The 26281-nt window shown below is 48.2% G+C and overlaps 1 protein-coding gene across 1 annotated transcript in view; it reads right to left on the reverse strand.

Moving 5' to 3' along the window:
- ASIC2 (acid sensing ion channel subunit 2) overlaps window positions 1-26268 on the reverse strand; it is a 294113-nt gene extending 267845 nt beyond the window's left edge. Inside the window, exon 1 of the mRNA XM_040244462.1 lies at window positions 25774-26268. Within this exon, the coding sequence (XP_040100396.1) occupies window positions 25774-26268 (495 nt within the window). The remainder of the gene's footprint in view (window positions 1-25773) is intronic.
- Window positions 26269-26281: the final 13 nt, after the last annotated feature.

Consider the following 26281-nt stretch of genomic DNA (forward strand, 5'->3'; position numbering starts at 1 on the left):
GCCTGGAGGAGAATCCCAAGGACAGAGGAGCCTGGAGGAGAATCCCATGGACAGAGGAGGCTGGCAGGCTACAGTCCGTAAGGTCGCAGAGACAGACACGACTGAAGTGTCTTAGCACCCACACACATACTCAGACCTTAGGTACAGCGCCACTCCCCACTCCCCAAAAGAGGGATTCATCCTGCCCATGGTCCCCGGTCGCCCCTGCTTTTGTACTTCAAACAGCCCATGTGTGTTTTATCCCTCGTCTCTAGAACGTGAGCCCAATAGGAGTAGGAGCCTGGCCTGTCCTTTTTGTGACATATCCACAGCACTGAACAAGCCTGACTAAGAGCAAGTGTTCAATGAACACACACCTTATAAAAGAATAAAATCTAAGTTCTTTTCCAGCACAAGCTATCTGTGGTTAATGAAACACAAGAAACTCTCAGTTTTCCATTTGGATTGAAAAGAAAGTGCCCTTGCAAGTAGTTCAAAGAAGCAAAAGAGAGTAGAGATTCTTTTGCTTGCATGCTTTTCTTTTCTTTCTTTCCTTTTCTTGGGGGAGTGGGGTGGGGAGCACTCCAGGGGCTCAGGGGCTGCAGAATCTGCAGAACCATCCCTGCAGAACCTGCCACTCAGTGGTCTCAGTCCTGACCCCGGCTCGTCCCCGTCTGCACGCCCAGGGCTTCCTCCTCAAACATGCTTCTCCGACATCTGAAACCAAGCACTAAGTGGATGATCGCTATAATTAAACTGCCTTTTAATTATTCAAGTAGATGTCAATGGCGTGCGCCATTGTGACATTATAATGGACTCCGACTCCCTCGCAAATGTCGAGAAATGCAGGGGACCATTACCTTGTCAAAATGTTCGCTCCTTGTGACTTTATTTCCAGTACATCAACTAATTTTTCAAGTGAAACAGTGGAGTGAGGAGGGATGGTTGACAAAGGTATCTGCTCATGAGTGATTTTGGCAACACAAGGATTTGGTCGATTCTGTCCAGATGCAACAAACGGTCCACTTTCTGAAATTCATTGACTCTCAAAAGAAATGAAGTCTTAGGGGTAATCAATCTACATTTCTTGGCTGCTCACTGGGCAGAGGGGCCTTATGGTAGGCATGAGCTTGGGCAAGGATGGGCAGAGACAAGAAGAAGAACACCCTGAAGCAGTCCTGGCAGGGCCTTGTTTATTTAATTAATTAAGCCACCACTGACTGAGGATTTACTATGGTAATTATGGTACTAGGCTAGAACCTACTTAGATAGATCTCTCTCTCTCACACACACACACCCCTGAGGCAGCAAGGACTGCTGGTTTGGGGTTGGAAATAGTAGGAACTGGTTCCAGACCTAGAATTTTCTCTAACTAGTTGTGCAACTTTGGGTAAGTCAGCTCTTAGGGGCCCTGGTGGATTCAACTCTCAAAGGATGTTTGGTCAGACTCATTTCTAAGCTATGATAATACACCCAATAACCCTATGCCACACACTCTCACTGTAAGTTGATCAGCATGCATTTACTTGACACTGATTCTGAGTCCAACACTGTGCTAAGACCATGGGGAATAAGAGGCAAGTTTGACAAAGCTTCTGCTTTCAGGAAACTTTGAGTGGAGCCCAGATCCCAAAGGTGAAGCAGAAAACAGGCTATGTTGTCGCTTGTTATGAAGTCGCCAAGTCTGACCGCAGCCCTCCAGGCTCCCCTGTCCTCCACTACCTTGCAGAGTTTGCTCAGACTCATGTCCATTCCATCGATGATGCCATCCAACTGTCTCATACTCTGTTGTCCCCTTCTCCTTTTGCCTTCAATCTTTCCCAGCATCAAGGTCTTTTTCAGTGAGTCAGTCCTTGGCATCAGGTGGCCAGAGTAGTGGAGCTTCAGTCCTTCCAGTGAATATTCAGGGTTGATTTCCTTTAAGATTGACTGGGTGATCTCCTTGCAGTCCAAGGGACTCTCAAGAGTCTTCTCCAGCACCACAGTTCAAAAGCATCAAGTCTTTGGTGTTAGTTAAAGATAATTCTGGTGCCTGCTGATGGCAAAGGCAAATTGGAGTGCAGGAAAAGGAGCAATCAGTGTGGCCTTGGGAAGCTGCAAAACCTTCTTGAAGGGGGAGGGAAGTGATGTACTTTGCGGTGGGGGTGGATGCCAAGAATCAGAGTTGGGGCAGAAGGCAGGGCTGGTGGGAGAAGAGTGAGGGGTGAGTAGAAGCATGAAGGGGCTGGGTGGCAGGGACCAGTGAAGACAGAAGTCACTGATGCTGCCTCCAGGGACTGTGGACTCCTCCGTTCTCTGTGTGGGGGGGATGGTGGTGGGACATGGAGCACCCAGCCAGCCATCCTCTCCTCTTTTAGCCACTATGCCTGACTTTTCTTTTGGGAAGTTACCTGTGCCTCGCTGTGAATGCTCAGAGAACTTATGCATCAAGGGATGTGTGATCCAAGCTACATCAACTGGATTCTTGCTATAGACTTTGATTTGAATGCAGTTAAGCCTGGACATGAAAAATGTGTGGTGTTCATTCTTTGTAGAGACAGGGCCCTTATCTGACTGAGAGGTAATTACTGCCACCTTATAACCCTTATCACCACCTTATAACCTTATATTGCTTGCTTCTTGGAGGAAAAGTTATGACCAACCTAGACAGCATATTAAAAAGCAGAGACATTACTTTGCTGACAAAGGTCCATCTAGTCAAAGTTATGGTTTTTCCAGTAGTCATGTATGGATGTGGGAGTTGGACTATAAAGAAAGCTGAGCACTGAAGAATTGATGCTTTTGAACTGTGGTGTTGGAGAAGACTCTTGAGAGTTCCTTGGACTGCAAGGAGATCCAACCAGTTAATCCTAAAGGAGATCAGTCCTGAGTGTTCATTGGAAGGACTTGATGCTGAAGCTGAAGCTAAAATACTTAGGCCACCTGATGTGAAGAACAGACTCATTGGAAAAGACCCTGATGCTGGGAAAGATTGAAGGCAAGAGGAGAAGGGGACAACAGAGAACAAGATGGATGGTACCACTGACTCAATGAACATGAGTTTGAGCAAACTCTGGGCCACTCCCTGTGATGGACAGGGAAGCCTGGTGTGCTGCAGTCCATGGGGTTGCAAAGAGTCGAACACAACTGAGTGACTGAACTAAACTATAACCCTGACATTCCCTCCTGCTCTTAGACCCCAGTCCTCTCCAGCCATAATAAACCTTCTCTCCAGTCCAAAGAGAGGGCACTTACAGACTCCTGCCATTAGCTTTCGTTTTAACTAGATGCTGATCTCATTTACAACTTATAGTCCACAGTGAGTAGGTTTTCTTTTGCATCAGTAAACTAATTCATTGCAAAAACAACTTGTTTAAAAAAATGCTTTTTTCTCCAAACACCTACCAAACCTCTAGCTTGGCAAGTTACTTCCATTAAAAGGAAAAAAAAAAAACTCTTTAATCCTGTAATCATCTTTACATTTTGAGATGATCAGCCTGCATACTGATTATAGAGCTAATTATGTGATAATGAGCCCATTTCCTTTCCTGGTCCCCTCTCACCTGAATGAAGAGTTTTCTGGCTCCTCTCCCTGTGCAGAACTCACCCCCACCCCCCTCCCAACCCTTTTCTAAAGCATTGCTTCCAGAGTAGTTTTTCTGAAATGCAAATCAGGGCTTGTCAATCTCATACATTCCTGTTTAAAATTCCTCTCTGGTCCAGCATCACCTTACAGGGGTCTCAAACCTACATGGCACTGGGGTTGCATGAATGGGTTTCATTTGGTATTCGTGGGACTTAAAACATTTTCACTAGGATGTCTCTAGGCAGGTCACTTGTGCACCAGTTAACCAGTGGCCTTACCCGTCCCTACCTGCTTCTGTCTGGTTACACCTTATAGTCCCTGTCTGAGCCTTAAAGCCAACTTCATTTGCGTCACCAAACGAAAGCTGAATTGCCCATGAAACATCCCCTTCATCACCTGGTACCTCTGCAGCTTCCCTGAATGACACCACCACCACCCACTCACGTGGTCCAGGGCTCACAGGGCCTGGCACATAGTAGAACACGACTGAGTGACTGCGCACACACCCACACACAAACACACACACAGAAGCACTCGACCAATACTTGCTGAATGAATGACTGGAATGTCTAAGAGGGGGACTGAATTCTGAAGTCTGAAGTTGACTTTAGGTGAACAATATTGGGCACCTAACTTGTATACAGAGATGTCTAATGGTCTGAGGAAAGCCCTCCTCTTATCACAGAAGTCCATGAGCTCTACCTGCACGTGGTGGTGTTTTCACCATCATCATTATTATCAGCAGCATCTTTATCACCATCACCATCATTACCACCACCATCATTGTCATAATCAGCATTGGTCAAAATGAGCATCAGTCTCATCACTGCCACCATGACGATTATGTCATAATAATGGTGATCGTCATCGCCATCACTACCAGTACCATCATCGTCATCCCATCTTCATCACCAGTCGTCATAAGAACCATCATCACCATTATCAGTCAAAATGATCATCACCATCATGCACGTGTGTGAGCTAAGTTCCTTCACTCATGTCCGACTCTTTGCAACCCCATGGACTGTAGCCCACCAGGCCTCTCGGCCTGTGGGATTCTCCAGGCAAGAATACTGGAGTGGGTTGCCCTTTCTTGCTCCAGGGCATCTTCCCGATCCTGGGATTGAAACTGCGTCTCTTGTGTCTCCTGCATTGGCAGGCGGGTTCTTTACCACTGTGTAACCTAGGAAACTCATCACCATACATCATCATCACCACCACCACCACCACCACCATCATCGTCAATCCTAATTACTATCATCAGCATCACTCCCACCACCACTGTCCTCATTATCACCACCATAACTACCACCATCACCATCATCAGTCAAAATGACCATCAGCATCATAAGGCATCATCATCACCATTACCACCATCTCCAGCACCATCACCATCATCATCACCCCAGTCAACATCACCATCAGAAGTCATCCTCACCACCACCACCACCATCAGCAGTAACACACTCTCCAACATGTTTACAGCATTCTGTGGTTGTTCAGTCTCCCAGTGGTGTCCAAACTCTATGAGATCCCACAGACAAGAGCACACCAAGCTTCCCTGTCCCTCACCATCTCCCAGAATCCACCCAAGTTCATGTCGATCACATAGGTGATGCCATCCTACCATCTCATCCTCTGATGCCTTCTCTACATTGAACAAAACAACATTTAGACATTATTTTTTTGGGTTCTCAGAACATTCCAGTGAGGGAGGTCAGTCCCTAATTTTTGTCCACATTTTGCAAATAAGCAACTTGAGCCCTAATAGAGAAGTGACTTGCCCAAGATCACTCAGCAACCAGGTAAAAGAGAGGTGATTCAAATCTAGCACTTGGGCTGCACACACAGTTCTGACTGAACTGTCTCCCTCCGTACCAGCCTCCTTTGCCACCTGAAGGCAGGCGAGGCAGGTAAACCCAGGACTCAGCCCTATTTTAAAAACACACCAATTGAGAAATTGCCTCTGAACCTGCACATTTTTTATTCTGGCAATGCAGGAGAGGGGATAGCTTTTAAATTATAATCCGTGGTCACATTTTATTGTTGCTGGAGGGGGGAAAAAAAAGCTTAAGGTGAGTTTAAGAAGACTTTTTGGTTGGTTAAAGAAAAAAATTACAAAATTAAAAGAGTGGAAAAAAAATAAATTGCTAGTGACTGTTTTTACTACATGAGCTTACAAGCTGGAGTGGAGAATTAAAAAGTTATATAGCAAGGGTTGCTAACCATGACTTATCACAGACAAATCCTCCATATTTATAGCTTTTTCCATCTCAAGACAGTAAGCAATCCCCTGATATAGGGTTGCCTCTCTCCGCCTGGGAACCCTGGAAGCTGTGTGTGCTTATTAGCAGAGCTGTCAAGGCTGAGAACACAGCTAGGATTTGGTTGTTTACCGTCCCTCTGCCTGGAGCGGGGGATCACTTCCTGGATCACTGGGGATGAGGGTGGGTGGGTAGAGTACTCCTCTGTGTCAGAGCCCAGGGAGGAGGAGAAGGAAGTTCTAAAGAAGTTAGAATGGAAACAGCCAAGGCTCTATGCTAGAAGCTGTTCTCTCAATCCATTAGTCCTTACAACCACAATACTACCAATACCCCCATTTCACAGATGGGTAAACTGAAGTCCAGGGAGACTAAACAACTTATCCAAGGTCATGCACAGTGAATTGCCTCACAAAGTCTCAGTCCTTGAAGAATTTAAAAACAAGCAGGGGGAAAGGAAAGCAGAAAAGAAGAATGGGTGAAATTACCGAGGGAGGAAGGGAGGAAAGAAGAAAAAATTAAATGAGCATCTGCTTTGGGCCAGGCTCCATCTGGCTATCTTTTTTTCCTCCTCACTCTGTGGTACTTGTGTCCATTTACAGATAAGGAAACTGAGGCATGGAACAGTGAATAAAGTGGTCAAGGTTAGTTGCGTTACAGGGGTTTGAACTGAAGTCTGTCCAGTTCTAGTCCTCCTGGCTGGATGGCCTTGGGGAAGTTGCCCAACCGTGTTGGGCCTCTGTCTCCTTACCTAGGGAACAGGAATAGTATTCTCCACTCCCGGGCTGCCCTCTCTCAAGCACTGGAAGGGGAAGTCCTTGAGAAACCAGATGGCACTGCCAAGTGAAGTCTGGTCCAACACCCTTGCTTGCAGAGGGGCAGAGAAGGGCTGCTCTCTCATTGTCTAGGATGAAGGGATTGAGGCCCGGGATCCCCGGAGCTGACTCAAGAGGGGCTGAAGCTGAGCCTCCTGCTTCCTGGTGCTGTTCCAACAGTCACTGATAAGAAGGAAATTCACTGGGGAGGAGGTCAGACCTGAACAGGTATATAGTACCGCCGGAAAAGTCTAAACATGGAAACAAGGGACCCTGGATCTCAAGGTCACTGACTTGCCACTTTTTTCAATGAGTTTCCTAGAATGTCCCGTCCATCCTAAGGAAGACTGCATGGATGAGTTAGTCCAAAAACTCTCAACTCCTGTTAAAGCACACCTGAGTCTGGGCTGTTCTTCAAGTCAAAGGAGTGTCAGAGTCTCTAGAGATTGAGCTAGGGGCATTAGTAACATTTTTTTAAAAAAAGATTCTTTTGAAGTGGACCATTTTATTGCATTTGTTACAATATTGCTTCTGCCTTATGTTTTGGCTTTTTGGCCCTGAGGCATGTGGAATCTTAGCTCCCCGACCAGGAATGGAACGCATACGCCCTTCAGGGGAAGGTGAAGTCTTAACCACTGGACTACCAGGGAGGTCCCCATTGGTGATTCTAATGCTGAGCCAGAATTGAGAAATACTGATATATGATTTCCTTTATTTTCCAGATGGGACCAGAGGCTCAGAGAGGGACAGCTAAGAGCCCAGCCGTTAGTGGCAGAATGCAAAGCCCAGCCTCATGGTTCCCGCCTTGGGACCCTTCACTCTGATCCTTGAAACCAGACCATCCTGGGGTCACCTGGTATCTGTGAGATGGACACCCCCACCCCTCACAGTTCCCCTCCCTGCTTTAGCAGCTCATGTCCCGAGACAGGTATGGGCAGCTGGGAGGCCTGAATGGAATCACGACCCATAGGTCTGCACCTGGACTGGTCTACATCCCACAAGATGAAGTGGGGGAACCGAGGCAATTATCTAATGTATTAGCTAGCCCGTCCCTGCGGCACTCCTGTGAGCCAAAGTAATAAATACAAAATGGTAATTTCTCTCTAGAAGCCTGGCTCCAGCCTCCCACTCAATTCCCCTCCCACCCAGAAGTCATATACCACTGCCTGCTTGCCCTTTCCGGTATGGGGCAGCAGTAACTTGGAGTTATTTAAATATCATGGACAAAATTTGCTTTTCAAAGCCTGAATCATCATCCAATAACCTCCATTCTCCTCTGTGGCTCACTTGTCTGGCCAGAACAGATTTTTCTAGCCTAGAAAAGTAACAAAACGCCCTACAGGTATTACTAATGAGGTCTAGTGGCCAACATCCCTGTTGTGTATGTTGTAGACTAGCCTCGGCCTTGGAAAGGGAAGATTTAAGTTGTAGCTGAGACTTGACCTCCTACTAGCTTTGTGACCTTGATGAGTCACTCTGCTTGCCTAGAATTTGCAACTTTCTACCTTCCCTTAGAGCTGTCATGCAAATCCCCCTGGAGAATGGCCATAACACTGTTTGTACAGACTCCAGTAACATCTTTCAAGCATGTTAGAGTATCCCCAGACCTCCATGGCTATATGCAGAGGAGAAAGAACCAAATTCTTCCTAGCATGGAGGCATGGAGTGAAAGCTGCTCAGTCATGTCTGACTCTTTGCGACCTCATGGCCTATACAGTCCATGAAATTCTCCAGACCATAATACTGGAGTGGGTAGCCAGCCGTTCCCTTCTCCAGGGCATCTTCCCAACCCAGGGACTGAACCCAGGTCTCCCGCATTGCAGGTGGATTCTTTACCAGCTGAGCCACTAGGGAAGCATGGAAAAGGGGAGAAGATGATAAAGCTGAGTCTGGAAGGCTCTTTCTAGGAAGACATGGGGGTTGCGGGACATTTCAGACCAAGGCAACAGCACAGGAAAAAGCCCTGGGTAAATATGGAAGATGTATGGAAGCTGTTCAACATGGCAGAATGCATGATGTGCAGAGGGAGAGGGCTTGGAGCCTGCCTGGGTGTTTGGCCTTATCTTTGATGGGGAACCACATGATAACTTTGAGCAGATTCTCAGAATAAAGATAATAAATGGTTGGTCCAGTTTTTCAGCACTAAAACGGAGAAGCCATTGAGGCGGTATTGGCTGTGGTCTGGTTATAAGATATATACAAGGGCGAGGACATTGAATATGTCGAGGCTCCTTAGAGCCCGGCATAGTATCTGGTATATAGAAGGCAGTCACTAAATGTATGAATGAGTAGATGAATCTGAGAGTCAGTGAAAGAATGAAAGGAGGAGCAAAGGAATGAATGACTAAAATCACAAACAAGAGTATGGATGAGTGAATCAGATGAACAGTCTGAAGCGTGGTCAGCAAGCCGCCTTAGCAATTCTAACTGATGGCCTGTGGCAACAAAAGCACAGGCTTCAGGCTGCATTACCTAAAATGCCTCATTACTGGCACGATTCCTTCAAACTGAAGGCTTCTCCCTCTTAGGAGCAGCACGCTGCCCAAAGACAAAGGCTGATGATTACTGTAATCAAGCAAGAGGTTGTCCTTCCTGGACTCATACCTTTCAGGACATGTCCGTGGACATCCACACAGTCAGGACAGGGTGCAGAAACACCTTGAGTTGGCTCATCATCGTGGGGAGCTCCCTGGGGAGGTATGTGACCCCACTGCCCCATTTCCATTTACATGGTTTCCTTAAATGACTCGTCATTCCAGTATCATATAAAGACAAAGAAGAGAGTGATCTTTAACAAAGACTTACTTATTGCTGTGCCCTCTGCATTTCTAAGCAGCAGCTGTAGCAGCCTGAAGGTCTAGCTTGGAAGAAGCAGCAGCTTTGCTTCTCAGGGCAGGATTCAGACAACGTGGTCCCTCCCTGAACTCTCCCAAAGGGATGATTGTTGAAACACAGGATAAATTGTCGGGGTTGATACACACTTCAGTCTGGCACCAGAAACCCTTTTTCTCTTATTCCAGGCTGTCTGTTCCTCCTGCCTTGTAGATCCTTGCAAATCAAAATGTGAGCTGTGGGGACTTCCCTGGTGGTCCAAGGGTTAAGAATCCAACGGGCAATGCAGAGGATGCGGGTTCGATCCCTGGTTGAGGAACTAAGATCCCACAAGCCGCTGGGCAGCTAAGCTCGTATACGGCAACTACTGAGCCCATGCACCACAAACTAGAGAGTCCTGGAGCTGCAGTGAAGATCCTGCACGCCGCAACTGAGATCTGACACAGCCAAATAAATAAATGATAAATGTTCATTAAAAAAAAAAAATTAGTGAGCTGTGGACCAGCAGCATCAGCCTTACTCAGGAACTTGTCAGAAATACAGAGTCTCAGGCCTCACCTACTGAATGAACCAGAACCTGCATTTTCACAATATCCACAGGTGACTCTCATGCACGTGAAAGTTCCTGAAGTTGAGACTCTCTGCCTGTAGGGGACACAGACACCTCCAAGCTGGAGGATTCAACTACCTGACCAGGTTTCACAAAGCCCTTCAGGGAAGACCTTCCCCAGGAGGTAGCGCTGACACTGAGGCACTGCAACCGGCCACTGATTTGGTCTCCTCGTTTTAACTCATCACCACTGGCTGGGAGAAGTACTAGAGTTGGAATCAGAACTCCTCGGGCACTTTGGGCAAGTCAGGTCTCCCGGAGCCTCACTTGTCCCATCTGTAAAATGGGAACAGTACTGCTGGTTTTTCAGACACAGGGTTATCATGAAGACAAACAGAAGTAAAAGATCTGCAAACTCTCTCTGAAACAGAAAACCAGGCGAACCAGCCTGTTTTCAATGTGGACAACCAGCCATCCTGACCGAACACTTTAGAGGCTGAAGAAGGAAAGTCCATGTGAACCTCAAAGGTAATTTTTATGCTCTCACAAAAATTAATCAGCAGAGGAACGTGGTGATAATTAACCAGGATGTAGCCCTCCAAAGAAAGGGCCTGACCATGTCGGTCTCACTGAGCTGCCCTCCAACAGGGATTTGAAATTGGACTCTTGGAACTGCAGGTTTTTTCCACTCACTTGGAGTTATTTTTTTAAAGGAGAGTTCAGCCTAAGGACCTAGGGCTACATTACATTAGCATTCCGGAGGTCAATATTTCCAGAACGGCTAGAATCATGTTGTTCTCTTTACATTGTGTGCGTGAGAGAGGCAGCTACGTTTTGGAAGGAGCCAGATGTGCTCATAGAAAAGAAGAAAAAAAGGAGATTTGAGCTACAGAAGATGAATTTTCAGTGTTGGAAGAAGGAGGCAGATCCGCCTCCCCCAGCCTTGAGCTCCTGGTCCCTCTGCTGCAAATCTGTTCTCGGAACCCTGCATTCTCATCTCCCAGTCTCAGAAATGTCATCTCCTCAAAGAAGCAATCCTTCCCTGACACTCTCTATCACATGCTTTTTATTTTTTGCTTTAAAAGAATTTATTAATATTGGAAACAGACTTGCTCATTTATTTATATATCGTATGGATCTTCCCAGGTGACTAGTGGTAAAGAATCCACCTGTCAATAAAGGAGTTGCCGGAGATGCAGGTTTGATCCCTGGGTCAGGAAGCTCCCCTGGAGAAAGAAATGGCAACCACTCCAGTATTCCTACCTGGGAAATCCCAAGGACAGAGGAGCCTGTGGGCTACAGTCTACGGGGTCGCGAAGAGTCAGACACGACTGAGTGGCTGAGCATGCGTGCTTATCTGTGCCACTGCCTTCCTCCCACCCCGACCAACACAGAATATTTTCCTGACATCCTCAATCAACTGGGGTTCTGCATTCAAAAGAGATCGCTGGACCTCTCCCCATAAATTCTGATTCAGTAGGTCTGGGTTGGGATCAGGGATTTTGAAACCAACCCTCCCAATGACTGTCACCTTCACAGAGATCATTCACAAGCTCCAGAATGTGAGCTCCGTGATGGAGGGCACACAGGCATGTCCCTCTGAGCCTTGCATCTGGCATGATGCCCCCTACAAGAGGGATCTGGCTGCCTCTTCATGGAATGAAGGAACAAATGAATGACCGAACGAGTCATGTATACTTTGGTGGAACCATCGATCCTAGGTCTCATTTCAGCGGCTCGGTATTTGGGCAGAGCACCTGTTACCCACGAGAAATGGAAGTAGGTGCTGGACCAGTCAGAAGATGGAGCCAGGCATGCCCCCTGCCCTCATGGAGGTGACAGTCTGACAAGAGGAAACGGAGTTTATGGAGGATGACAATGAAAGGCTGAGAAAGGAAAGGATGATAAGAGGGACATAAACAAAGTGAGTGTCGGCGGGTCAGAAGGATGGGATCCTGCTTTCCAGATGGGATAACTTCAGAAGAGCCGGGATTTTCCCCAGACAGCACTTTTATTGTGCATCATGTGTTTGTTTGTTATAAATTATACATACATGTGGTTAAAAATATTCAAACCATAGAAAATGATGTAGAATGAGAAGCCAGGCTCCTTCCCAGCCACCCTGTCCCATCCTTCCAGTCCCCTCCTCAGAGGCAGACCTCATGCACCCTTCCAGGTATATTCTGTGCATAGCTAACTAAACCCACAGCTAGACAGAACAGAGAGGGTGGACAGGCAGAGATGGCAGATCAGGGGTCTGGGGTAAGGGAACAGCCTAAGGAAGGGGGTGAGAGAAGCTAGAAAATTCCTTGAGAAAGATCAACAGCTCTTAAATGACTTGCCTTTATGACTCAGGGCCGTGGACCCACGACTCCGGGACGGTAGGAAGAGGGAGGTCAGACAAGGTGTTTGATTGGTGGTTTCCCACATCACTGGCTGGCTAAGCTTCTTGGGGCATGGGGCAGGGTGAGTACAGAAGGGGTGGGGGTGGGCGTGAGGCAGCCAGGGGTCAATCAATATTAATTATTGAAAATGTTCTTATATCCTATGACATCCCTTATATGGGGAATCTAAAAAGAAATGATACAAATGAACTTATTTACAAAACAGACAGGGACTCACAGACTTAGAGTACGAACTTATGGTTGCCGGGGGGATGGGGGGGGGAAGGATGGATGGAAGGGATAGTTAGGGAGTTTGGGATGAACATACTGCTTTATTTTAAATGAATAATCAACAAGGACCCACTGTTTAGCACAGGGAACTCTGCTCAATGTTATGTGGCACCTGGATGGGTGGGGGTTTTGGGGAGAATGGATACCTATGTGGCAGCCTGGATGGGCGGGGTTTGGGGGAGAATGGATACCTATGTGGCAGCCTGAATGGGCGGGGGTTTGGGGGAGAATGGATACCTATATATGTATGATTGAGACCCTTTGCTGTCCATCTGAAACTGTCACAGCATTGTCTGCCAACCATATTCCAATACTGAATAAAAAGTGTTTTTAAAAAAGAAAATGCTCTCCTTTAAAAGCACAAGATGCAGGTCCTCACCACCACTTTCCCCATTAACTTTATGGGCCTTGATTCCCTCATCTATAAAATGGGCACAAGAGGACTGTACCAAAAGTATTGCCATGAGGGTGGAAGAGACAAGCGTGGGGCACAGAGCCTGGTGCAGAGGAGGTCCTCTTCTGGCTGCTTCCGCTTCCTCTCGTCCCACCTCTTGGCATCAACCATTGTACTCAACTTGCCAGAAATGCCTTTGCAGGGACCTCAGCTGACCCCGGCTCCAACATTTATTTATAAACGTCACTTTGGGCGAGTTTCCTTTTGTTCTCTGGGCCTCCATTTCCTCGCCACTGCATTGGTGGTGCCACAGCAAAGAGAGCTACGAGGACGTTCGAGACCTTCTGCATCACCCCTGGCACTACGTGCCTACTAAGTGCCTGCCCAATCCCTGCTCTCCTTAGCATCATGGCCCATCTGACTCAGCTCCTTGGCCACGGCCAGAGTGAGTGCTCTTGCTGCCCCGAAGACCTGACTAAAGAAGATGAGAACCAGAGACAGCCACCCCAGGTCAGAATTTTAAACACAAAACTTACTTGGATGTGAAAAATGCGCCCGTGTTTCTTTGGCTGGTTAAAATATTTGATGCTCATCGAATATTCAACAACAACAAAAAAAGGTTCTCACTCCCTGTACTGTCAGAAATGTAATGTAATTATAGCGATGTTAAATATCCCCAGCTGTTCTAAGATATTTGAATCTTAAATCAAGCCTGCCTCTACACATCCTGGGTTGCAGCTGGAGATCCACATCAAGTACCACACCAAGGCAGAGCTGCGGGGAGTTCAAGCAAGAACTCTGGGCTCATATCTCCAAGCTTGTTTGTGAGATCTGGGCTTCATCCCAACGTCACTATAAGGACCACCAACCTGGGCTGTTGGCAGCATTACCAAAGAAAGCCGTGTTCCTCAACAGGGCTGTGCAGGCTTGTAGGTCATAAGCATCTATCCAAACAGGCTTTCAAATCCATGTGCAGGGAGCATAAAGAGATAGTGTAAAATAAACGGTAATAAAGTGAATAAACACACGTCTCACTCCAGAGCCTTTGCGGTTCTTCTATAAATCAAATTCTTGCCATAATTTGCTCTGCGAGGCTGTGCTGAGCAGCAGAATCAAACCTCATCTGCTTTCCTGAGTGGTAGGCTTAGATTTATGGATGTGAGTTCACAGTGGATGCCCATGCCATTTCAAAGTGGGAAAATAATTTTCGTTAGGAGGGGTTCCAAGAGGAGATTAAACCTTTCAGTTTCAGAGATCAGAGAATCGACAACTTTCAGATCAGATATGCTGTCGGAATCAGAAGGGGATGGTCAGTGTATGTATTTTGCAAAAAGAGTAAACTTGCAGAGGAAGAAACAGACACTGTGGTGATATAAAAGCTTAAGCACAAATATCCTCAGAGTCGATTTCAAGCTTCTCAACGACATTCAGTGTGACCTTGAGCCACCGAATCTCCCTCTTTGCTTTTTAAATTTGGATCAGGGGACTAAAGAAACCCTAAAAGACTGACCTACCCATCTAGGTTTGAAATGAAAAGTACTTAATTATTCCTGGCTAGAATTGTAACAGTATATAGAAGGTCATGCTATTCTTCCAGCACTTGGAAGTTTTTTCTGCAAAGAAGTGAGAGGAGTCATCATTATAACGGTGATAAAGATGATAGTGACTTTTCACTTTCATCTAGCACTAGCACATCTGTGCTTTCACATTCAAGACAGTGGTGCTGCTTTCTGTCTCTATACTCAACTTTCATCCACCAGGACTAGACCATACCTGGCTTTCAAGAAATCATTGTTGAATGGATTATTATATTCATGACAGCCCTGCAAGGAAGGTATGATCTCTGCTTTACAAAGAAGGAAACAGAATCTCAAGGAAGAAAAGCACCTCCCACTCTAACAGCCACCTTGTCAATGCTAGGCAGTCCTGGGAGTTGAACTTGAGTCTGACTCTTGAAGTCACATTCTTCTTGCTCCTTTTCCGTTTTCTAGTTGTACTCCTTTCTAGATGCTGGGGTCCAAATCCCCACTCTGGCATGAATGTTAAACATGGATAAAATACTCCCACGTGGACTATTTTTGAACCAAGCTACATGTTTATTATGGATTCTTTCATTTTCTTAGTTTTAGGATAGACCCTGATCTAAACCTACCCAGCCTGGTTCACTGGGTGTAACAGAGAGTGTTTTGTACCACAAATGAGCTCTGTGTTAATTTTCTGTTGCTGCTGTAACAAATTACCACAGTCTTAGTAGCTTCAAACAGCGCAGTTTTATTAGCATATCGTTCTAGGTCAGAAAGCTAAAATCAACGTGTCAGCAAGGCTGCATTCCTTCTGGAAGTTCTGGGGGAGAATCTGTTTCCTTGTCTTTCAAAGGCTGCCTGCTTTCCTTGGGTTGTGGCCCCTTCTTCCATCTCAAAGTTGTCCGTGCAATGTCTTCAGGTCTCTCTCCGACTCCCTGGCCTCAGCTTACATGGTTCCATCTTCTCTGACCCTGACCCTCCTGCTTCTCTGTTACAAGGACCTTTGTGATTACACGGGGCCCACTAGGTGGTCAAGGATAATCTTTCCATCTCAAAGCCCTTAATCTGGATTTCCCTGGTGGTCCAGTGGTTAAGAACCTGCAGCAGTGAAGACTAGGTGCAGCCAAAAATAAATAAATAAATAATTTTTAATGTCCTTAACTTAATCACATCTGCAGAGTCCCTTTTGCCACGGAAGGGAATGTATTCATAGGTTCTGGAGATGAGGACCTCTTTGAGGGGCCATTATTCAGCCGACCACATGGCCTTTGCAATTTGGTTTGATTGACACTGGCTTGGTGCATGGCCCCTGTGCGACGTCTGCTGTGATGTGACATTGATGCCAGAACAACAATGCCCCTGTTACGCACTTCCTCTGGGGTTCACTGGGGAACCCAGGATTCCTCCCCCAGGTACCTTCCTTGCTCCACTCCAGGAGGCCCATTCTGTGTGTTTTCTTACAGACCAAGTGAGTCAGATGTGACTGAGGAAGCCCATGGATGCCTCCGTTTCAGCATTCATGGAGCCCAAGCCTCGCCCCTCAAAGTGTGGTCCACGGACTACCAGCATCTGGATCACTTGGGGGCTTGTCAGAAATGCAAATCTCAAGTTCCATTCCAGACCTACCAAATCAGGATCTCTGCCATGGGCCCAGGAATCTGAGTATGCTAAATTTTTAGGAAGCACGGGTCTAGAAGCTTCTCTATTCATCCACAGCCGACTGGAATATGCCAGAACAAACCTGCCTGGGAAGGAGGGCAGGCCTCTGGGCAGAGATAAAGAAGGAACCCAATACCTCATCTTAGCAGCCAGTTTGAGCACTGATTCTTTTCAGCAAGGCATTCAGAAGTCCACTGCCTTTCTCTTAAGAAAATCTTTCAGGGTAGACAATATACCCCCAAGTTCACCCTGGCCAGGAACAAAGTTGCTATGGAAAGAAGCGGTATACAGGGGCCATAGGAGGACTGCATTCAAAGTTTTTGGCTAATTTCTGTTCCTGTGTCGTGTGACCCTGGGCAAGACACTTCCCTCTCTGAAGTTAGACAAGCTGCTGCTGCTGCTGCTGCTGCTAAGTCGCTTCAGTCGTGTCCGACTCTGTGCGACCCCACAGATGGCAGCCCACCAGGCTCCCCCGTCCCTGGGATTCTCCAGGCAAGAACACTGGAGTGGGTTGCCATTTCCTTCTCCAATGCATGGAAGTGAAAAGTGAAAGTGAGGTCGCTCAGTCGTGTCTGACTCTCAGCAACCCCATGGACTGCAGCCCACCAGGCTCCTCCGTCCATGGGATTTTCCAGGCAAGAGTACTGGAGTGGGGTGCGATTGTCTTCTCTCTAGACACGCAACAGAGTGCAATAATCACCCTCCATTCTTGCAAGGATAAAATGAGATGGTAATGTATATTACACAGTCCTATCGAGGTATGATCACTGGTTTAGTCACTAAGTCATGTCTGACTCTTGCGACCCCATGGACTGTGTAGTCTGCCAGGCTCCCCCGTCCCTGGGATTCTCCAGGCAAGAATACTGGAGTAGGTTGTCATTTCCTTCTCCAAGGTACGATCACTAAAACTCTGCTAATTAGAAATGCAGCTTGGACTTGCCTGGTGGTCCACTGGTTACGAATCCATCTGCCAGTGCAGGGGACATGGGTTCAGTCCCTGGTCCGGGAAGATCACACATGCCTTGGAACAACTAAGCCCCTGCACCACAACTACTGAGCCTGCGCCCTAGAGACCGTGCTCCAGAGCCTGTGCTCCGCAACAAAAGAAGCCTCCGCAGTGAGAAGAATGAGAACTGCAACTAGAGAGTAAGTAGCCCCCTGCTTGCCACAACCAGTGAAAGCCCACAGCAGCACACAGCAACACACACCCAGTGCAGCCAAAAAATAGATAAATTTAACAAACAAACAAACTAAAAACACCTTAAAAAAAAAGAAATGCAGGTTAATCTAGCCAAAGCTACACTGGGATTTCTTTGTAAGAAAAACTGTGACGTAGGGAAAGAGGGTTGACTTTGGAATTCTAAGATCAGAGTCTATGTCTGGGACCTTGAGTGAGTTACTGAACCTACTCACTTTCTTTATCTGCATCAGGGAAAGAGGAATACTTTTCTGTCTGGTCCGTTGTTGGGCCGGAATAAAATAATGAATATAAAAGGACCTGGCAGAGAGCTCAATAAATGTGTGCAGAATCACAGGAAACAATTTACTAAGCAAATTAATAGTATAAACAATGGTGTCAGGGGGGATATTTGACATGCTCAGGAGAACAAACTTCCCCAGTGCGTTCATGGCCCCCATTTGTTTTACCAACAATTCATGTTCCAATTATGCGTGAGTTATTTGTTTGTTCGTTAGCACAGGTCTGAGCTGGAACTCAATTTGGCAACAGCTCCTCAGCCAGGACTTCAAAGTTATCCATGTCCTTGAAAGAATGAATATGGGGATTTAGTTCAGGTTATGGCTGCATTAACACATTTGCATAGCTCCTGAGTAAGTTCCCCACCATAGACCTATAATATTTCCATTGGCTACAAGTCCATCATGGATCCTAGGAATGGCTTTTCCTTCTCAGGGTGGCAGAGCTTGGAAACCAGGATAAATTCCAGAGGCTGTACCAACTTGTAGTGAAAGAAATTTTCAGTGAAGGCTTGACTGTGTGGGACACCTTCTATGGAAAGATTTGATCTTACCAGCATCTTTGAGAGTTGGTAGAATGGTGTCATCAAAAAGAATATCGGCTTTCGAGCTGGACTAATCTTTGGTTGAATCTTCACTTTGCTGCCCCTGAGCTATGACTTTGTACCTCTCTGAGCCTCAGTTTCCTCATCTATTAAATGGGTGCCACAATAGTCATTCGATTCTGGTGAAATTGATGTGACCTATTTACATAACAGGTGCCCTGTACAAATCCTGGTGGTTGCCTAGCGGCTCAGATGGCAAAGGATCCGCCTGGAAAGCTGGAGAAGTGGGTTCAATCCTTGGGTCGGAAAGATCCCCTGGAGAAGGGAATGGCAACCCACTTCAATATTCTTGCCTGAAGAATTCTAGACAGAGGATCCTGGCGGGCTATAGTCCATGGGGTCTCAAAGAGTCGGACATGACTGAGCAACTAACACTTTCATACAAATCCTGGGCTAGAATCTGTCCCCCTTCCTGCATGGGGAGGCACACTCACCTCTGCAGGACAGTTTACTGCAAACAGAGGGTTTGGGCTCATCTTTGTGGCCCAGTGCCTGGCAGGCAGTAGATGCTCACTGTGCATCAGCGGACTGACTCTCTGAGTAGCTGATCCCAGCAAATCACTTAGGAGAACCGAAGTGACTGATGCGCAAACCGAATGGTCTGCACCATTCCTCCAGCCCTTCTCAATTGGGCAGACATCTGATTGATGCCTTGATGACCAGCCACAGTGGCCCCCAAATAGCCACTGTCAGAATCAGTGTGATGTGGGTCCATTTGGATATCTACAGACCTGAGCAGAACTGACATCTGATTGCCCAAACTGATTTCCCCGAAGTCACGTAACTGGGGGAAGTCTTTTCATGTTCCTTGCATAAATGTCTATTTAATCACCATCCTGTCTCTAGCACTCCAATAACATGTACATTTCCCCACCTTCATCGCCGTTTCCACCTCTCAAAGAAACAAACTGGTTGGCTGAAGAGTTTGGGCCATCTGCAGTAGTTAAGCCCTATCTTCCCCTGACTGCTCACTTGGATGGAGAACTTTGCAGCTAAGTCCCATTGTCATTTGGCTCCTGCTCTCATTTCACAGAGGAAGCTGCAGAGGCCAAAGTCACGTAGGCTGGTCGGGGCAGAATAGAGGCTGGATTGGTCTTCCCAGAAACACCTCTGCCCCACCAAACCTGCTCCTTCCTCATCCAGCTATGCAGCTATGCCTTTGTGGTCCTGAGGATTGGGGTTCAGATCCCAGCTTTGCTATCTGCTGGCTCTGTGACTTTCAGCTTGACTACAGAACGGCCCAGAGGGGCATGTCCCCCATCAGCCAAATGGCAATGATTACACAACCTTTTAGGGTGATTGTGAAAACTGAGATGGTGTGAAACGTGCTCAGCTTGGGTCTGGCACATCGCAGCCGCCCAGTACTATTTGCCTTCGTCCTTCGCTCAAAATGTTCACTGCAAGTAATATGAACAGAAATAGCTCACATTTATTGAGTCCTTACTGGGTTCCAGAAACTCTTCTAAGCATTTGACATGTATTATCTCGTTTATTCTTCTCTCTCTAAAGGCAAAGGTATCTTTCTCTCCTCCCTGAAGCCATCCGTCTTCACAACTATTGGACTGCCTGGCCTAGCACCACTTCAATGGAATTTGCTGATTTTAAACAACATGTTGCTGAAATGATTTCTTGTTTTCTGTGGCTGGCTTGCAGCAGCCAGCCTGCTTCCTGTGACAAAGTGTGATGAAATCAAATGCTGTTGTCTTGGCTTTTAGTACAGAGGACCGGTCCAAAATCTGCACTCAGGGTTGACTCCTGCAGATGGGAGGAGGGGGCCACGCAGGGTTAGGCAATGGGGGGCAGGGGGCAGGGAAGGCTGGAATTCTCCTGATGGAGTTAGGAAAGGGGGTGACAGCTGGATGGGGGTTGGGACCAGATGAGATCTCCCTCTGTCAGTGTGACAGCCAGCAATGAAAGAATTCAGAGATTTTGCTACAGAGTTCAAAAACAGTGTGGCTTCCAGGTGTTCAACACACCTTTGCATTGTCGTTACTGTTGCTGTTGTTTAGTTGCCAAGTGGTGTCTGACTCTTTGCGACCCCATGGACTACGGCACACCCGGCTTCCCTCTCCCTCACCATCTCCCAGAATTTGCCCAAATTTGTGTCCATTGAATAGGTGCGTTGTTACTATTCCCCCGACTCATCACATCCAGCCCCAACCCCCAAGCCCTGTGCACAGCTTTGAGCCACACTCAGCCCCAGAAAGGACGTGTCCAATCTCATCCCCTCATGTCTCCGTTCTCCCCATTCGTAAAAGGTGCCCCCTCTCCATGAAGCCCTGTTTCTCTCCTTCTCAACCTTGGAACTCCTACTGACCCCTCCAGACTCAGCTCCGACGTCACCTCCTCCCAGAAGCCCATAGAGATCCCTAGTCTGCTCTGGGTACTCCTTCTGAGCCCACGCAGCACCTCTGGACTCCTGGCATCTGTTGCTGTTATCTCTTTCCTCAACAACCCCGCAGGTTCACGGAGGACACGTCCCATGCCTTATTTAATGCTACATCCCCAGAAGCTAGTTCAGAACATGACATACAGCTGACACTTAGTATACATTGGGTGTTGGAATGAATGAACCAGGAAATGAGCACATCGCCACTCAGGTAAGTGCTCTTGATAAGAGATAATAATGATATTGATCATAATTAATAACTGCTACCATGAGACACAAAGACTGCGCCTATCTCTTTATCAAATTATAGCAACAGCTCTTGAATACTGAGCTCCTATGCTGTTCAGGCAGGGGCTGGTAATTGCATACGTATTATCTTCTTCCCAGCTTTCAGGGGCTTAGCGAGGGAGGCACACAGCTAAAAAGGGACAGAGCCAAAGCCTTAAACAGGTCTGCCTGGATGCTTCCCCTGACCCTTGCCTCCTCCCAGAGAACATCACTGCTTCTTATCAATTGGCCCTGACTGGCCTCTGTCTACAGCTGTTCCCAGACCCTCAGGCCCTCCTCCGAGGCCCCATGCCCCAGAGCCTGGCTTCATCGTTCTGCGTCCTGTCCAATTACTGGGGAAGGCTGGTCTCCCCGCCCCCAGGAAAGCCCAGAGCAGCCAGAGCGTTCAGAGCCCGAGGTCCACGGCAGAAGCCAGGGAAGTCACACGGACACTCGAAAGTGGAGCTGCTTTGTCTGACCACTGAGTGATTAACCGTTTCGCAGCTGTGACAAACATAGAGAGGAGCTACACATAACTACATCCTGAATGGCCTGTGGACTAAAACCCAAAAGACACCCTCCACAACCCTCTGATCTCCCCTGTCGAGCTTATTTCTAGAGACTGAGGCTAATGGGATGGAATGAGATATTGGGGGCACATCTCCCCACTGGTCCCCCCGGAAGCTCATCCCTCGCCTGGGCCACTTAGGGCTTGGAACCCCAGGTACTTTGGCATCCTCACTCTCTCTCTCTCTGCTCCCCAAAGTAATAAATGCCCCAAAATTGACTGGGCATTTCCTCATTAGAAAGGCATTCCACTGGTATTCCCTGGAGAAATTAACCCAGGAATCCTGGAAAACAATGAGAAGTCTTGAGGTTATCCGGGGAAGGTCTTCACTCCCCAAACCATTCCTGAGTGCTTAACACGCATATCAGGGTCTGTGTTGGGGGCTGGAGACGTCAGGGAAATCAGATCTGATTCCTGCTCGAGTCCGGACGGTGTGTATGAGGGGGAAGTGTCGTGACACACATGTGAGCACTGACACCTAAATGGGAGGCAGAGGGCAAAAAAGAGGAAGGTATCAGTTTTGGTGAGAAGCGGAGGTGGTGGGTGGTCAGGGAAGGCTTCAAAAGAGAGGAAACCCCAGGGCTGGAGGCTGAAGGATGACTGGGCATCCCCAGGTAACCCTACGCACTTACGGTAGCAGAGGAAGCAGTCCAGCTGTTGTCAGCTGTTCAGCAGAGCTTGGACACGTGGTACCAGAGAGAGCATGGCCAGAGATAAGGCAGGGCCCAGGTTCAGGGCCTGAGGAACCAGGACCAAGGACAGGTAAGTCACTGAAGGGTTTGAAGAAATGGGATGCTATGCTCCGAGTGGAACTTTAGAAAGACTGCTCTGACTATAGTGGCAAGGGTGGATGCAGAGGGCAGGGAGCATAAGCTGGAGGCCACAGACCAGTGAGGAGGCTGATGCCCTTTAAAGGCGGCATTTTTGTGGGGACCCAGCACAGTCTGAAGAGTGCCCATCTCACACATACCTACGTTCATGCTCATTCATTCAGTTGTATCCAACTCTTTGCGACCCCATGGATTATAGCCAGCCAGGCTTCTCTGTCCATGGAATTCTCCAGGCAAGAATACTGGAGTGGGTTGCCATGCCCTCCTCCAGGGGATCTTTCCCACCCAAGGACTGAACTCACATCTCCTGAACTGGCAGGCGGATTCTTTACCACTGAGCCACCTGGGAAGCCCATATCAGAGAATGTGGTGTATGTACTATTGTTACCACCACTGGATGGAGCAGGAAATTAAAGACCAGAGAGATTAAGTCACCTGTCCAAGGACACACAGCAAGTGGTCATCTCAGGATTTGAGCCATCAGTTCAGCCTGGGAGTTCATGCTCTTAACCACTACACTATAGTGTTCCTTCGTCAGAGCCGACCAAGGCTTGGGGCAGGGTAGAGTGGTTAGAGAAAGGATTCCTTAATGGGCCCACCCACTATATATTAAGGGCTCCCCTGAAATAGCTTCTGGCCTCCGTGGAGAGAGGGGTGCAATCTTTAATCCTGAGGCCCCTGGAGAAAAACTACAGCATGAAATGTGAAGGCGCTGAAAACTCCCAGGGCAGTGCCATGATATGAAGCCACTAGGGGTCACTTGAGTCCCCAGGAACACATACCTTTGGAGGTATGGAAACAACACTTTGGTTTAGGTGGGTGTGGGCCTGCAAAGTCTTCAGACACAGGAAGGCAGGGTACGGGTGGTCACAGAAGGGGGTGCCCCAGTGAGAAGAACCCGATTTTCATCAACGCAGGGCCATTCCTGCCAGGGAGACTGAGGTCAGATGACTCCTGCAGGCACTGGGTGCTCTGTAGACCCCTATCAAGTGGCCAAGGCCATGACCCCCCGCAGGGGGCCAGTTTCCGCTCTCCCAGCCATGCTCCCAGAAGGGACAGGATTTGGAGGGGGCTGAGGGCTACAGTCCCACCCAGGGATCCTCTGATAGAAGAGAGGCCCAGGGTAGGAGAGAAAGGTTCCATGTGGCTTCTGTGTGTGTGTCTGGTGGTATACAAAGTTGGACTTTGAGCTTGCTGACTCTGGGCTTTGGACTGCATTTAATGCCTCCGATCCCTCATCTTTAACATGGGAATAAAACTCTGCCAAAGCAGGGTTGTGGTAAATGTCAAAAGTGAATCCTGGCGGTTAGCCCGCAAGCCAGGCTTTGTAAAGCCATCATCAGATGTGCTGAGTTTTCCAGGTGTTGTATAGCTTGGAACTGGAGCTGCTGATACTTGAATGTAACAGTGAACTTCAGTCTAACTCTAGGGGCTGCTAGCTAGTGGTCAGCCAAAGAACAACACAATAAGCTCCTACATACAAACAAGCTCTGTTCCAAGAACATGTTCATGCGTCCAATTTGTAAGTCCAACAAAGTCAGCCTAGGTACCCAACTAACACGATTGGCTATATGGTACTGTACTGTAACAGGTTTATAATATTTTTCACACAAATAATACATTAAAAAAAAACAAACAAAAAATAAAGAAAACATTTTTCATCTTACAGCACAGTACCCTGAAAAGTACAGTAGTACCAACTACATCACCGCTGCTTTTATGCTTATTTCCAGACATCCTGGGCTTGAAATAAAGATATTGTACTACTGTCTTCTATACAATACTGGACAGTAAAGTACACAAAAGCACAGCCACTTGAGGAAGATGCACGCATGTGACAATGTACTCCAGACACATGAACTAACTTATGTGATTGGACAGGCAAAGGTAGGTTTGCATCTTTGAAAGTTTGCAACTTGAAGGTTCGTATATAAGGGACTTACTGTACACAATAAAGGATCATGACCTTCCTTCCTCTATCTTTGTTAGATGGAACTCAGAATTGTATTTAAAGTCTGGGTGAAGTCACTTAGAAACATATGTTAACAGCACCTCCTGCTTGCTAAGGCAGGGGAACCATGAAGTAGGTATTCTTTTAAAGCAAGCTGAAAAGCTCAGGAAACAAGGGATCTTTTGGGAGTGAATAATTCACAGCTACCGTTAACACAGGCTTAAAGCAAAACAAAGAGAGTAAGACTGAGGCCAGGGTCACCATCCTAGACCAGGACTGGGCCAGTCAGCCGATCAGAGGCCTGGCCTGATGGGCATATGTGCCAACACCTGTTGGAAGCAAAGCATCTCTTTACTATCCTAAAAAAAAAAAGCACTGTCAGAGATGAGACGGTCAGGAGGAATGCCTAAAGCTGGTAAAATCACCATCAGAACATTATGAACAAACTACACACACCAACATTCCCAGCACTGGTGGCAAAGCCCAACCCCTGTGAAGGGGCATTTATACACGAATGGCTGGACAGGCTGGTGCCACGCTGAGGCTTGGCACCACAACTCCTAGGCAGACTGCACAAGGCAGGTACCTTCTGTCTGACAGCTGCCTTATCCAGACTCCAGCATGGGAGAACCAGCACAACAAAACATTTACAAACCCTTCGATATCAATTGAGCACAGCTTCAATATCTCTGCCATGCTGCTTTCCCCACTGCAGGGCGTTGGCTCCCCTAGAGGGACAGACCCGTTCTCACACCTGTGGGGTCAAGGGGCCCCATGGAGCCCACCACGGCTCCATTTCCAGATCGCTTCTGTCACAAGCTCATTTAAAAAGTACCAGAAGGGGCTGCTGCCTCTCCCACCAACCTAGGTACAGCTTCATCCTCCGCGGGTATTCTGGGGGTTTCCTCCAAAGTCTCCCAAATTGGAAGTGTTTGGGAACTCTCGAGTCATAAGCTACTTAGAGTCCCCAGTGAGCTTAGGGGCTCTACCTGATTCTTGCTGATATTTAAAGAGATTCCTATTGAGTTTCCCAAAGAGAACAAGCCCACACTTCAGACAGGCTTCTCTTTCTTCCCATCTCTTCACCCCAGACACAGAGTAGCTACGTGGAGTACTGTGGATCCTGGGGTGGGGGGTGGGGGTGAGGCCTGGAAGAAGGGGGGATGGTATTCCCAGAGGGAGTTTGGGTGCAAAGAGCGGCCAGGCCAGAAGAAGGGAGCCAAACGACTCCTGCTGCAGTGACGTCCGAGTTCCCATAACCTGGAGAAGATGCGGAGGACCTAAGACTGGGCTCTGCCCGGGGCCTCTTGGGCTGATGTCACCTCCAGGGGCCTGGGGTCCAGCCCCCGGGCCGGGATGAGCTGCCAGACCCCGGGGCTGGGGAAAGTGGGGGCGGGGGGCAGAGGGAGCGGGTTCGCGCGGAGGGCCACTCACGGAGGAGAAGTTGTGCGGCCCGCAGAGCTCGCCGCGGTACTTGCAGGAGAGCAGCATGTCCTCGAGCTGGTGGCCCAGGCGGTCCATGAAGGCGGCGCTGATGCCCTCGAAGTGGCGGGGAGGCAGGAAGAGGCGGAAGTCGGCCAGCTTGCGGAACCACTGGCGGCGCGGCTCGTCCCCCCGCAGCAGCTCGCTGACCAGCGGGCGCGCCGTGCGGTTGGGCAGCAGCAGCCCGAGCCAGTGGCCGGCGTAGTAGAGGTCCCCCTTGGAGAGGCGCGGGAAGCGCAGCGGGTTGTTGTTGCACACGGTGACGGCGGGGAAGGGCAGCTGGCGGCTCCACTCGCGGTGCACGCGCGTGTGCGACGGGAAGCTGAGCCAGTAGAGCAGGCGGTTCGAGGACCAGGACAGCAGCAAGCCGAGGGACGTGCAGAAGGCCAGCACCCAGAGCGCCCGCCGCTGGAAGGAGCCCCCGGGCGCCGCGCGCCCCGCGCACATGTGCCGCAGCCCG

Source organism: Oryx dammah, unplaced genomic scaffold, assembly GCF_014754425.2.
Source record: "Oryx dammah isolate SB20612 unplaced genomic scaffold, SCBI_Odam_1.1 HiC_scaffold_8, whole genome shotgun sequence".
NCBI classification, from domain to species: Eukaryota; Metazoa; Chordata; class Mammalia; order Artiodactyla; family Bovidae; genus Oryx; species Oryx dammah.